At 43.8% G+C, this 15,435-nt stretch overlaps 1 protein-coding gene across 1 annotated transcript in view; it reads left to right on the forward strand.

Annotated features, from left to right (window-relative positions):
• LOC120041781 (ephrin type-A receptor 3-like) overlaps nt 1–15,435 on the forward strand; it is a 105,873-nt gene that overhangs the window by 7,488 nt on the left and 82,950 nt on the right. The window contains exons 2-3 of the mRNA XM_038986643.1: nt 3,175–3,239; nt 10,961–11,621. Coding sequence (XP_038842571.1) covers nt 3,175–3,239; nt 10,961–11,621 — 726 coding nt within the window. The remainder of the gene's footprint in view (nt 1–3,174; nt 3,240–10,960; nt 11,622–15,435) is intronic.

Below are 15,435 nucleotides of genomic sequence, written 5' to 3' on the forward strand. Positions count from 1 at the left end.
GTCACACTGACGAGAGAGTGTCTGTGTGAGTGTTCTGTGTGAGTGTCTGGGCATGTATTTGTGTGTGTGTGTTTGTGTGCATGTGGATCTTTGTGTGAGTGTGTGGGACTTTGGTGGTGATTTCCGGCCCATGCAGCTGGAGAGGCAGCTTCAGATAGAGCCATCTAATTTTCTGCTCTCAAATTCCCTCGCTTGGCTCAATTTGAGATGGGGCCTGGCTCGTTGAGAAATGTAAATTGGAACCAATGTAGCTGGATGCTGCACTGCTATAATCTGACAGCAGCAGATAGCTTTATTAGCTTTAATAGGAGTTTGTGTGTGCGTGCGGACCCTGTTTGGCTAGAATTTAGGTGAGCCTCAATTTTGTTGGCTTCAGTCTGGAATGTGCTAATAATCTTTATTTTCCTCTCCCCTCCTATACTCTCTCTTCTCCACTCTGCACTGTCCTCGATCCTGTGCAAACTGGAAAGGGAGGTAGAAAATCAATATAATTTCCTCTCCCAATTGGGAGCATGTTCAGAACTCCTCATAGAGCAGGGATCATAAACTAGCTTCAGCCGATTTTCTTCTTGAGTGGATGGTCGGGGGCTGGAACAGAATTATAATTCATTTGTAGACCTCAAGAAGCCCAAACAGATATAATGTTTGACTAAAACATAATCATTTCAAACCTTGCTTATATTTGTATACAATCAGATGTGTCTCTCTGTTATGCGCAGGAATACCTGGGAACAGATTTCCAAAATTAGTATAATTTTGAGCAGATTTCCTGGTGTTTTTATGTCCAACAATGCTTGTAAAACATTTTTTCCCCCCGAAAACTTGGGGCGCCAAATAAAACCACCTGCGGACAGCCAGTTGAGGAACCCTGCCATAGAGACTGACACAGATCTTCACTCTCCTCTCAAACACTTGTTAGTCAGCATATCTGATCCCAGCCTCCCTAGAAAACACAGATCTTCACTCTCCTCTCAAACACTTGTTAGTCAGCATATCTGATCCCAGCCTCCCTAGAAAACACAGATCTTCGCTCTCCTCTCAAACACTTGTTAGTCAGCATATCTGATCCCAGCCTCCCTAGAAAACACAGATATTGAAGGAAGATTGAATCAAGATTAAATTAGCTATTTCCCTGCTTTGTTGTTGCACTAGCGGCACTGCAGCCCACCAGAGGCCCTGTGTCACAGCTCTTATCATACTGTTCTGTCTTAGTAATTATAAAACGGGTTGTTTGGATTCTGGATGCTGATTGGGAGAGCAGCATTCCAAGCCGTGCTGTATTAGCCGACATAGGTCCACCTATACTATATATACAAAAGTTTGTGGAGACCCCTTCTATTTCAGCCACACCTGTTGTCATGGGATGCCACTTTTACAACATGTCAGTTTGTCAAATTTCTGCCCTGCTATAGCTGCCCTGGTCAACTGTAAGTGCTTTTATTGTGAAGTGGAAATGTTTAGGAGCAACAACGGCTCAAATGCGAAGTGGTAAGTCACACAAGCTCACAGAACGGGACTGACGAGTGCTGAAGCGCTTAAAAAGTATCTGTCCTCGGTTGCAACAATCACTACTGAGTTCCAAACTGCCTCTGGAAGCAACGTTAGCACAAAAACTGTTCGTCGGGAGCTTCATGAAATGGGCTTCCATGGCCAGGCAGCCTCACACAAGCCTAAGATCACAATGCAAAATGCCAACTGTCGGCTAGAGTGGTGTAAAGCTCTCCACCATTAAACTCTGGAGCAGTGGAAATGCGTTCAATCACGCTACACAATCTGGCAGTCCGACGGACGAATCTGTGTTTGACGGATGTCAGGAGAACGCTACCTGCCCAAATGCATAGTGCCAACTGTAAAGTTGAGCTCCTGTGTGGGTCCTGAGTAAAAAAAAGATACATAAAGATAACACAAACAAAAATAAAGTTTGGTGGAGGAGGAATAATTCTCGGGCTGTTTTTCATGGTTCGGGGTAGGCCCCTTAGTTCCAGTGAAGGGAAATCTTAACGCTACAGCATACAATGACATTCTAGACAATTCTGTGCTTCCATCTTTGTGGCAACAGTTTGGGGGAGGCCCTTTCCTGTTTCAGCATGACAATGCCCCTGTGCACAAAGTGAGGTCCATACAGAAATGGTTTGTCGAGATCGTTGTGGAAGAGCTTGACTGGCCTGCACATAGTCCTGACCTCAACCCCATCGAACACCTTTGGGATGAAGTGGAACGGTGACTGCAAGCCAGGCCTAATCCCCCTACATCAGTGCCTGACCTCACTAATGCTCTTGTGGCTGAATGGAAGCAAGTCCCCACAACAATGTTCCAACATCTAGTGGAAAGCCTTCCCAGAAGAGTGGAGGCTGTTATAGCAGCAAAGGGGTAACCAACTCCATATTAATGCCCATGATTTTTGAATGAGATGTTCGTCGAGCAGGTGTCCACACACTTTTGGTCATGTACTGTATGTCTGATAACACTCACACCATTCAGATCACACAATCTAACCATAGCTCTCGATGACCGTTAGACAGAAGTTTAAATTAATTAACAACTAAAGAATTAATTGAAAGCTAGAATTTGTGAAATAATATAATAATTTCCATATTTACAATGTAATAATGAATGTTGTACATATGTACAGTAAGAGCCCATGAATTATCTGAAAACCTAAAGAAGCCATTATAAAGCTTAGAACATGAGAGTTACAGGTTGACAGGGATTGTAGATCCAAAGATTGGTAACAGCATATGTGGTTTCCTGACCGTACAGTACATGTGTATCAGTACTATACAACTCAGAGGAGGGACAGTTCACACAACTGTAGCAGTGACTCAACAGCCTTCCAGGTCGCCTCAGACCAGAACATCTCTTGCTTTGGAGGACAGTGCAGCAGGCTGTCTCTGTTTTGGTTAGCTTTAGGAAGTCCTCAGAGGGAAACAGGCCTGGTGTGTGTGTCTATGTGTTCTAAGGAGTCCTGAGAATTGAGCAGCTGGGTAAATACTATCCTGGTAATGGCTCTTGACTAGAGGACCCAAGGCCAGGTTTAGAGAGAAAGGAGGATGAGGCTAATTAGACATCAGAAGGATAGTGATTCAAAATGTCCACAGTGGTGCCAGGACTACCTGCTTTCCCATAGTCACTTCCCGACACTCATCCCTGTTGTTATTCTCCTCCTCTCTACAGTGAACCTGTTGGACTCCAAAGCCAGCCAGGGGGAGCTGGGATGGATCTCCTACCCATCACACGGGGTGAGTAGTAGATACATGTCGTAGATACATGTCTCATGGTTTACACACGTCTTTACATTCTATCCTGTCTGTCAGCATTCTGTCCTGTCAGAAGATTTGTAGGTTTTAATGGTGCTTAGGACATTTCGAACAAACAATACAAGCTTATCTTCTTTTCTGTAATCCTATGAGCTAAATCAAGTGGGATTAACCTATCCATAGGTTAAGTATGTGATGGGCTCACCAAATGGGTGGATGGGGAGACAGATTGTGTTTTTTGGTCTTGTTAAAGAGGAGGAGGATCAGCTTGTAATATGGTTATAGATGTACATATAACATATATTATATATGTTATGTAATATGGTTTGGATTGTTGGGAAAACAGAACAACAACACATGTTAATAAAGCCCTAACTAGCATCGTAGTACAACAAAGGAATCAAACCTTATTAACTTAGTAGTACGGCTGGGTGATGTGGCCAAAATATCATATCAGAGTATTTTTCCATATTTTGGACAGTATGATGGTATTTTATGTTTTTGAATAATAAAAGTTGTACATGTGCTTGATGAGTAGTGAGTGACCCTACTGTGGCAACACATACATTCTTAGTGATGTCAATGGATCTTTCTCCATTCTGATTGTTTTATACTGTTCAATTCAACTTCAACCAAAAATTATTTCCTGCATTTCCATCAGTTTCTGACTCAGTACATTTATTAGCTAGCTAGCCTGCTAACTAGTGATTAGCGTTAGCGGCTAACACGATTTAGCTAAAACTTGCTAAGAAAAGACAAACTAGCTGTTTGCAGATGTAAGAAACAGAAAATGTGCTTGTGGATTTATATTAAGAAGCAAGAGGAAACATTGTTGTCATCAACATGGTTGCATGTGCTCCATTCACCATGCAGACTGAACGCAAGTGTCTCGTTGTCATCAACAACAAATGCGCTGCTTGAGTGGCAAGGGGCGGGGCTATGTCTGTGTGGAAAGTGGCATGGAGAGAGAGAGCGGAGAGGGATGACTCAAGTAGTGGTGTAAGTTATAAAAATGGACGTTACACACAGCATATCACATTTAAGAAACCAAACATTCAAATATCGTTATAGAAGGTAAAGTAAAAACCAAAACCGGTCTGTGCATCAATACCGGTATATAGTAAAATACGGTATACCGCCCAGCCCTACTTAGTAGTACAACAAAGCAATCAAACCTTACTAACCTAGCATTACAACACAGAGATCAAACCTTACTAACCTGGTATTACAACACAGAGATCAAACCTTACTAACTTAGTATTGCAACACAGAGATCAACCCTTACTAACCTAGTATTACAACACAGAGATCAAACCTTACTAACTCAGTAGTACAACAAAACAATCAAACCTTACTAACCTAGTATTACAACACAGAGATCAAACCTTACTAACCTAGCATTACAACACAGAGATCAAACCTTACTAACTCAGTAGTACAACAAAACAATCAAACCTTACTAACCTAGCATTACAACACAGAGATCAAACCTTACTAACCTAGCATTACAACACAGAGATCAAACCTTACTAACCTAGCATTACAACACAGAGATCAAACCTTACTAACCTAGCATTACAACACAGAGATCAAACCTTACTAACCTAGCATTACAACACAGAGATCAAACCTTACTAACCTTGCATTACAACACAGAGATCAACCCTAACTAACCTAGTATTACAACACAGAGATCAAACCTTACTAACTCAAGAGTACAACAAAACAATAAAACCTTACTAACCTAGCATTACAACACAGAGATCAAACCTTACTAACCTAGCATTACAACACAGAGATCAAACCTTACTAACCTAGCATTACAACACAGAGATCAACCCTAACTAACCTAGTATTACAACACAGAGATCAAACCTTACTAACCTAGTATTACAACACAGAGATCAAACCTTACTAACTCAGTAGTACAACAAAACAATCAAACCTTACTAACCTAGCATTACAACACAGAGATCAAACCTTACTAACCTAGCATTACAACACAGAGATCAAACCTTACTAACCTAGCATTACAACACAGAGATCAACCCTTACTAATCTAGTATTACAACACAGAGATCAACCCTTACTAACCTAGTATTACAACACAGAGATCAAACCTTACTAACCTAGTATTACAACACAGAGATCAACCCTTACTAACCTAGTATTACAACACAGATATCAACCCTTACTAACCTAGTATTACAACACAGAGATCAACCCTAACTAACCTTGTATTACAACACAGAGATCAAACCTTACTAACCTAGCATTACAACACAGAGATCAACCCTAACTAACCTAGTATTACAACACAGAGATCAACCCTAACTAACCTAGTATTACAACACAGAGATCAAACCTTACTAACTCAAGAGTACAACAAAACAATAAAACCTTACTAACCTAGCATTACAACACAGAGATCAAACCGTACTAACCTAGCATTACAACACAGAGATCAACCCTTACTAATCTAGTATTACAACACAGAGATCAACCCTTACTAACCTAGTATTACAACACAGATATCAACCCTTACTAACCTAGTATTACAACACAGAGATCAAACCTTACTAACTCAGTAGTACAACAAAACAATCAAACCTTACTAACCTAGTATTACAACACAGAGATCAACCCTTACTAACTCAGTAGTACAACAAAACAATCAAACCTTACTAACCTAGTATTACAACACAGAGATCAAACCTTACTAACTCAAGAGTACAACAAAACAATAAAACCTTACTAACCTAGCATTACAACACAGAGATCAACCCTAACTAACCTAGTATTACAACACAGAGATCAACCCTTACTAACCTAGCATTACAACACAGAGATCAACCCTAACTAACCAAGTATTACAACACAGAGATCAAACCTTACTAACTCAGTAGTACAACAAAACAATCAAAACACAAAACTGCATGACTTCCTTCCCTTCCCTATTCTACCTACTTCCTCCTGTGTCTCTACCAATGCCACGGCCTAAGTCTGCGTATGTGTGTGTGTGTGATTCTGTGTGTTGGTCTACTGTGTTTATTTGTCTACCCGTTATAGTACTGGCCTCATGGGCTGCAGCAGCCAATTTCTCCTCTGAACTTTATTAAGTGTTGGCTGGCTGGAGCTGAAGGTAATCCGCTCATTTGTTCTATAGAGCTGCCAGCCCTGGTTTCCCCCAGCTATATATTAACTACCGGCACTATAAAACCTAGAGGTTATTTTGTAAGGTTGAACCAAACACACTTACAGAACACTGACTTTTAATGTTTCATGCTTATTTTGGACTGGGTTTGAAGCCAGGTTTGGGTAATTGACATAACCTTTGAGAGTGGGAATTCCTCTATGTAAAGTTAGAAAGATTCAGAACAGATTGAAAATACAGTGAGTGGGTTGAACTAAGGTACGGTACGTAGATACACTACTGAATAACTCTGCAGAAACCACTGCCTGCTGTGGTCTTGAACGGTGAGAGAGAGGGGGGTGAAGAGAAAGAGAGGGGGAAGGAGAGTGTGCTGGATGAAAAGAGAGGGGGAGCGAGAGAGTGCTGATGATCACGTCCTCAAGGTGAATCATGGGTAATTACTCATGTCGTTGGCTGACGGCGGCTGATAAGCATTCTGTCCTGAGAGCCAGTCCCTCTGAAATGATTTCTCAAAATACGGTGGCATGGGGCCACACACACACAGACACACAGACACACACACACACACACACACACACACACACACACACACACACACACACACACACACACACACACACACACACACACACACACACACACACACACACACACACACACACACACACACACACACACACACACATTGATGGTGACAGATGGGCTCCTGGTCTGTAAGCAAAGTGCTCCGGTGTTACAGCACAAACAGCACCCTAACCCCACTGTGCACCCTAACCCCACTGTGCACCCTAACCGCACTGTGCACCCTAACCCCACTGTGCACCCTAACCCCACTGTGCACCCTAACCCCACTGTGCACCCTAACCCCACTGTGCACCCTAACCCCACTGTGCACCCTAACCCCGCTGTGCACCCTAACCCCACTGTGCACCCTAACCCCACTGTGCACCCTAACCCCACTGTGCACCCTAACCCCACTGTGCACCCTAACCCCACTGTGCACCCTAGCCCCACTGTGCACCCTAACCGCACTGTGCACCCTAACCCCACTATGCACCCTAACCCCGCTGTGCACCCTAACCCCGCTGTGCACCCTAACCCCGCTGTGCACCCTAACCCCGCTGTGCACCCTAACCCCACTGTGCACCCTAGCCTCGTTCTAATTCAGTCATAGCCGTGGGGGGGGGGGGGGGGGGGGGGGGGGGTGTCACGGTCACTCTGGTGTTGATTAGGAGTTCTTGATGACTCATTGTAGATTAAGATGTGGACGACCTCATCATCATGATGCCCTCAGCAGGCCTATGTTTCACATCTTTGGAAGGAGAAATCCCTAACAATTTACCCCCACCAATTTACAGATATATTCCACATTGTCTGAGGAACCAGAGGAGGAACTCATCTCCCACTGAATATCATGTCTGGACTAATGAGAAACTCTATATGGTGCTGGGAGCCTGAGGTCTGGGCCTGCAAAGACATGTACACACTATGCACTCTTGGCATCGCCTCATCCAATCCCAGAGAGACACACTACATTACTGCTCACTAGTCCAGAGCCTAATGGCACAGCTCTTTTGGCCAGCGTCCACCACTCCTCAGTCTCCATGTATTGTAATACCCAAACTCACTTAGTCACCATAGCACCATATTCCCCCAAATACAAACTGACTGACTGACTAACTGACTGACTGACTGACTGAGTGAGAGGCCCCCAGCTGCACTGGGAGAGAAGAGAAAAGCCTGTCCATAAACGAGAGATTAGCACATGGTGAGGCCTGGAGAGGGCCTGCTATAGAGGGGGACTGTAGGGGGATGGGGGGTGGGGGGTGGGTGGTGGTAGGTAGTGTTATGGTTTTTCTCTGGTCAAAACTGTGATGAAAATCTTCTGAGTTCTGTCATGGTGACCCAGATCAGGAAACTAAAGCTGCTCTGCACTTGTCTTTTCTCTGGTTACTGTGGGAATGGAGAGAATTAAGAGTGAAAAATAAGTAAACAAATGACTTGTCTCAATCAAGCAGCTGAACTGGACTCCTTATTGGACATTAGTCAGATCAATGAAGCTTCAGGTTTCACCACTGACCTTCTCTGTTGGGTCACAGCCATCGATATCAGGTGTCCGGCTCCATTACATTTCTAAACCCTGAATACATTGATTCAAACTGTAAATAATATACATTGTTTCAATTTTATGTTCAGAAAATACCTTAGATGGTTGAAAACAAGGAAACAACTAAATTAAATGTGTCATTGGACTGAAGCTGTGTCCCTCAGGCCTTTGAAGTGGCCTGGGAAGCCCGCTTCTTGGTCAAGAGTGTCTGATCATTAGGTGGACCCCCGTGACCTGGGGACAGGTGTCAGAGTTCAGGGGTAGGGTCTGAATGTTGTTTTATATCAATTAGTGTGAGAGAGTTGTGCTGACATATAGAAAAGTGGTGTTGCTAGTTTTAGACCCCTACTACTGCCTAACACTGGCCTGATAGAGTACATTCTGTCTGTCAATCTGTCACTTTCTCTCTCTCTCTGTGTGTTTCTCTCTGGAGCACACACACTCTTTCTCTCTGACCTTTTGTCTCTCTTTCCCTCCTCCCACTCTCTCCCTTTAATAATGGAAACCCAGTAACTGTAATTCTGACCTCACAGGCATTTCAATTAAGAGGACGAGTATGGAAACTGAGAAACTTGTGTGTGAGAGTGGATGCACTTGTACGTGTGAGTGTGTGTCTGTGAGTGTGTGTCTGTGTGTGTGTGTTGTGAGTGTGTGTTGTGAGTGTGTGTCTGTGAAGGCTAAATCACAGGGGTCATGTATATGATACTACCACAGGGCTGTAGAAATGTCAGTCTTTTCTAACTAATGTAATTCCACTGTAACGTGATCAGGAGAAGGATTATAAGGTTATTACATATCCCCCTCTCTGAAACACCAGCTCTCCTCTCTCACTACCCTGCTGCCAGAGACTCAGCTAGCTGGCAGCTTGTGTGTGTGTGTGAGCATGCTTGTTGGCCTGCCTTCATAGCCAGTGCACACTGGGGAGTCGTGTTAGGGCTTTGCCAACTGCTGGTTCAACCGTTTCATTTCTCTCTCTCCTCTTTCCCCCTTTTTCTAACCCCCCTCTCTCTATCCCCTCTCCCCCTCCTTGTTGGTGTCAGTGCTGTAAAGAGATAGTTATACAAGCCCAATGTCATCATCACAGCTAGAGAGGATCGAGAGGCTGTACAGTTGAGAGATGACGTCTCATGCTGTGCATGTGTGTGTGTGTGTGTGTCAAAGACATGCAGAAAGAGAGGGAGAAAGAGAGGGAGAAAGAGAGGGAGAAAGTAAAAAGGAGAAAGGAATAGTGGAAAGGAGCGAGGGAAAGGTGAAGTTTGTCATAATGATGTCATGTATGGCAGGGGATGGTCCATGCAATATGTTATTCTGCAGTGTATGATCTGCACATCGTAGAATAACTTTCATTTGTTTTGTCAGCAGTGGTTTAAAGCACAGTCATTCTCTGGAATGGGATGGTACACACGCACGCACGCACGCACGCACGCACGCACGCACGCACGCACGCACGCACGCACGCACGCACGCACGCACGCACGCACACACACACACACACACACACACACACACACACACACACACACACACACACACACACACACACATTGCATATCTCAGTTACTCTGAGCTCACACCTGGGTTTCATTTCTAACCTCTGCTTCCACTGCCCCTCTCTAACCGCGCTGGCAAGCCTGTGTGTGTGGGGGATCCTCTTCCAGTGTTTGTGGATCACAGAGAACTTATACAAAGACAGCATTAGTGGAACGAGCCAGCACTAACAATTACATTTTATATATTTCAATGTGCATCATATCGCTCTACATGAAGACACATGAACTCGTAATAGTATAAACCCTGTTCCCTAGATCCAACAGTCATCTCCTTTCAAAGTGAGAGAGAGAGAGAGGTTTGTTCGTACCCTTGTTCGTACCCTTGCTAAAAGTCTGTGGAAGGACGACAAAGAATCCCCTCTAATGCTGGAAAGAGACTTCCATATGTAGAAGATGTGTGTGAAAATAATACCTGGCTTCAACAGCTGCAATCAGAGAGAGAGAGGGAGTGTGGAGAAAGGATGATGTTGACAGAGCAAGCGAAATGGGGGACGGTTAAAATAAGAGACATTATGAATGCTGTTGGTTGCCAAGTAAATCACTATTATTGTAATAGAAAACACACTCTGTTCATCATTAAAATGAAGTTCCACTTACCCAGAGCAGACCGCTGTGTGTAGGAGAGACTCATTCATTCAGCCATTCATGACTGATGGAGAATAATGTCATTTAAAGCCATGCAATTTAATAAGTGTCACTTTAGCCACAATAATAACCATTGTTCAAGTGTTTCCCTATTCATCACAGCTTTGATTAAAAGTTTAACCGTTGGGACAGGGAGACTAAACTACATGATGTATGATTATCCTGGTGTGTTTAGAATAAAGAATTGGAATGACATTCTTTCTCTCTCCCCCTTTCTTTCCTCCCCCCTCCATCTCTCTCTTCTCAGTGGGAGGAGATCAGCGGAGTAGACGAGCACTACACTCCCATCAGGACCTTCCAGGTGTGTAACGTGATGGAGTACAGTCAGAACAACTGGCTGAGGACCAACTGGATCCCCCGCCAGTCGGCCAAGAAGATCTACGTGGAGCTAAAGTTCACCCTGAGAGACTGTAACTCCATCCCCCTGGTCCTGGGGACCTGCAAGGAGACCTTCAACCTGCTGTACCTGGAGACGGATGAGGACCAGGGCAGCCGCTTCAGAGAACACCAGTTCTCCAAGATCGACACCATCGCTGCAGATGAGAGCTTCACTCAAATGGACCTGGGGGACCGCATTCTGAAGCTCAACACGGAGGTCCGGGAGGTGGGGCCTCTTACCAAGAAGGGCTTCTACCTGGCGTTCCAGGACGTGGGAGCGTGTGTGGCCCTGGTGTCAGTCAGGGTGTACTTTAAGCTGTGCCCGTTCATCGTTAGGAACCTGGCCTCATTCCCTGACACGGTGCCCATGGACTCTCATTCATTGGTGGAGGTGAAGGGCTCGTGTGTCAATCACTCCAAGGAGCAGGAGCCACCACGTATGTACTGTAGTACAGAGGGAGAGTGGCTAGTGCCCATAGGGAAGTGTCTGTGTAACGTCGGCTATGAGGAGAGAGGGAGCTCCTGCCAAGGTACGACAGTCATACTACTCCCTGTACTTATATTTAGTTCTGTATTTATTTCTTTATTTTGCCCTCTGGTTTCTTCTCCCCCTCTCTCTTCCCACCTCTCTTTTTTATTTCTTATTTTATCTCCCTTTCACCTCCCTACCTCTCCATCGCTGAAATATACATTCCTAGTCGATACTCAACACTGGCTCTGAGTGTACACAGTACCTTGTAATGTTTTGAAAGCACGGTTTCAGCTGTGGTAAAGTTCTGATCTATTACACAGATACACACACCTCATACCTGTCGGCCATTTCTGGCCTTTGCTCTAACCACTAGAAACCCAGTATGTGTGTGTATGAGGGTTGGGTGAGGAGTTCTGTGTGTATGGTAGAGGGCCCAGCTTACAGTAGTTATATCTGTGAGCTCCTTCTCTCTCACCTCATCAGGATGAAGGAAGGACCAGTTTTCTGTGTGTATGTCTGCTGTTGGAGGCCATGGAGAGAGGGGGATATCAGAGGAATGGGTGTGTGCTGCTGAGGGCTGGGACATGATAGGGATCTGGGCTGGTGTTTTGGGTGTTTTGACATGGGCGGAGGGCTGGGAAATAGGCCTGGAGAAGATTATGTTATATGATATTGTGTGTGCAAAGATATGGTGATATGATGAGATGGTGTGTGTAAGGGGAACTTTTTGTTCCAATGGGAGCACTGTGCCGAGAGAAATGATTACAGCTCAGAAAGTCAAGAGACCATCTACTCCTCTTTTCAGATGGGAATGTTTTCTGTGTTGATCGCTGTGTGAAGATATTGATCCACTCTCTGTGCATTCACTATTCTATGGAGGAGTGTGTGGAAGGATGAATGAGTCATGTTGAATTAAAGATCAAAGGTAATCTCCCAGGTCAAGTTCTGGTGTCAAGGGTAAGAAAGAAAGAAGACCATTTCCTTCCTGTCTCGTTCTCTGGAGAGAAACAAGTGAAAGAAAGACAGACAAATGGTATTGTGAGGCAACTTTTCCTCCTCTCTCGGTCTCTGGGTCTCTGTCGCGCTCTCTCTGTCTCTCTCTCTGTCTCTGTCTTTCTCTCTCTGTGTCTCTCTCTCTGTCTCTCTCTCTGTCTCTGTCTCTCTCTGTGTCTCTCTCTCTCTGTCTCTCTCTCTCTCTCTGTCTCTCTCTCTCTCTCTCTCTCTCTGTGTCTCTCTCTGTCTCTCTCTCTCTCTGTCTCTCTCTCTCTCTCTCTCTCTCTCTCTGTCTCTCTGTCTCTCTCTCTCTCTGTCTCTCTCTCTCTGTCTCTGTATCTGTCTCTCTCTCCTGTCAGTGTGAGTAGTGTGAATGTTTGGGTGTATTTGACAATCTCTTATTAGTTTCACTGACGGCTAATGGAGTCTAATAAGGGCTTATGTTACGCCGGTTATGACAGCTGCACTGTGACTCACACACACACACACAACCACACACACACATACACACACACACACACACACACACACACACACACACACACACACATACACAGCCCCCGTGTACAGCGACAGCGAGAAGCCCAGTGCGCAGCTCGGCCCCCAGTGTTAACAGACAGATGAGTGTTGAGGGGCCAGTGTAGCGTGCGGTGGGTAACAGAGTGGCTACGCTAACACCGTGATATGTTTAGGTTTCCAGAACTACTTCTCCTATCTGTGTGTGTTTTTGTAACTCTGAGTCAGATGTAGAGAAAGACTTTGCTTCACTGAATATTTCATGGAATGTGTTTTCTTTGAGAAGTGACGCAGCATTTTCTATTTGTCTTTGCAGGGTGTGTGTGTGTTTGTACTGCGTGCCTGTGTATGTTTATATTTTTGTTTTATACTTTTTTTGTTGGTCGGTGTAGGTTTGTATAGGCCTCAACGAGTATTTTATTTGTTTATTAGGATCCCCATTAGCTTTTGCAGAAGCAGCAGCTACTCTTCCTGGGGTCTTCAAAAAAACACAAAACATGACAAGTAACAAAACACTGATACATTGATAGACAAGGAAAGTCACACAAATGTAAAATACATGATATACAAACAATGTAACAAAAAAAATTACAAAAAATACAATACAAAAATAATGTGTGTGTCTGTGTGTGTCTGTGTGTGTCTGTGTCATAGACCCTGCCGTTCCATGAGTTGTTTTTTAAAGGTAATTTAGCTGTTTGCTTGGGTAATTGGAGATGTCCATGCGATCATTGCTCTGTATAAAACTGTGCATTTCCGTGAATTCGTTTCGGACTTGGGGACTGTGAAGAAACCCCTGGTGGCATGTCTTGTGGGGTATGTATAGGTGTCTGAAGAGACCCCTGGTGGCATTTCTTGTGGGGTATGTCTAGGTGTCTGAAGAGACCCCTGGTGGCATGTCTTGTGGGGTATGTATCGGTGTCTGAAGAGACCCCTGGTGGCATGTCTTGTGGGGTATGTATAGGTGTCTGAAGAGACCCCTGGTGGCATGTCTTGTGGGGTATGTATAGGTGTCTGAAGAGACCCCTGGTGGCATGTCTTGTGGGGTATATATGGGTGTCTGAGTTTAATGTTATTTGATTATGCAGACACTCTGGAATTTTTGTCACAATAATATTTATCATACAAACTAGGAGAAGCAGTTAATCTCTTGTCAATCCTCAACCAGGAAAGACTGGCATTCATGTTGTTGATGTTAGTTCGGCATGTGCAGTTAAAGGCATGCTGCTCTGTTTTGAGACAGCTGCAGATTTGCTAGGTCTTTCTTTGTCTTTCTTCTTGGTCATATTACCAGACAGTAATCAAGATGGGACAAGACCAGCGCCTGAACAACTAGTACAGTTGATTTTTGTGTCATCGTTTTAAAACAGACATACCCCTCCCCATCTTCACAGCAACTTTGTCAATATGACTTGCCCATGACAATTGACCATCCAATATTTTACCTAGGTTTAGATGTATTTAAGATCAGTTTATTATTAATCATCCATTCTGATACTGACTGTAACTCATTATTTAGAATTTCAGTGAACTCCCTGGCTTTGGGTGCTGACGTGTAGTCCGCATGCATAGTCATTCTAGCTTTGTGTAAGACCAGTGACAAATTATTTGTACAAAATAGAGAAGAGTAACACCCAAGGTAACCGCTCTGAGGGACATAGCAATGTACATATCTGATGTTAGGGAAGCTTCCATTGAAGAACACTCTCTGGGTTCTATTGGATAAATAACTCTCCAGCCATGTGATAGCAGGTTATGTAAAGCCATAGCAAGTGAGTTTCTTCAATAACAATTTATGATCAATAACATCAAAAGCTGCACTAAAATCTAACAATACAGCTACAAATATCATCGTATTATCCATTTATTTTAACCAATCATCAGTCATCTGAGTCAGTGCAGTACAAGTTGAGTTCCCTTCTCTATATGCATGCTGAAAGTAATTAGTTAACTTATTCTCTGAAAAATAGCATTGTATTTGGTCAAGCACAATCCTATCTATCAGTTTACTAAGAACAGGCAGCCAACTGATTGGGCGGCTGTTAGAGCAAAGGGTGCTTTACTATTTTTAGGCAGTGGAATGACTTTAGCTTCCTTCCACGACTGTGGACACACACTCCTTTAGGCTTTGGTTAAAGATATAGCAAATAGGGGTGGCAATACAGTCTGCTACCGTTCTCAATAGTTTCCCATCAAGGTTGTCTATACCTGGTGGCTTATCATTATTGATGGATAACAATGGTTTTACACCTCTCCCACACTAACTTGACCAAATTCAAAACAGCAATTCTTCTCTTTCATTATTAGATCTTTTATACAAAAATATGATGGTTCATTGTTCAATGTTGACATTTCACTTCTGA

This window comes from Salvelinus namaycush, unplaced genomic scaffold (genome assembly GCF_016432855.1).
Source record: "Salvelinus namaycush isolate Seneca unplaced genomic scaffold, SaNama_1.0 Scaffold537, whole genome shotgun sequence".
Lineage (NCBI taxonomy): Eukaryota > Metazoa > Chordata > Actinopteri > Salmoniformes > Salmonidae > Salvelinus > Salvelinus namaycush.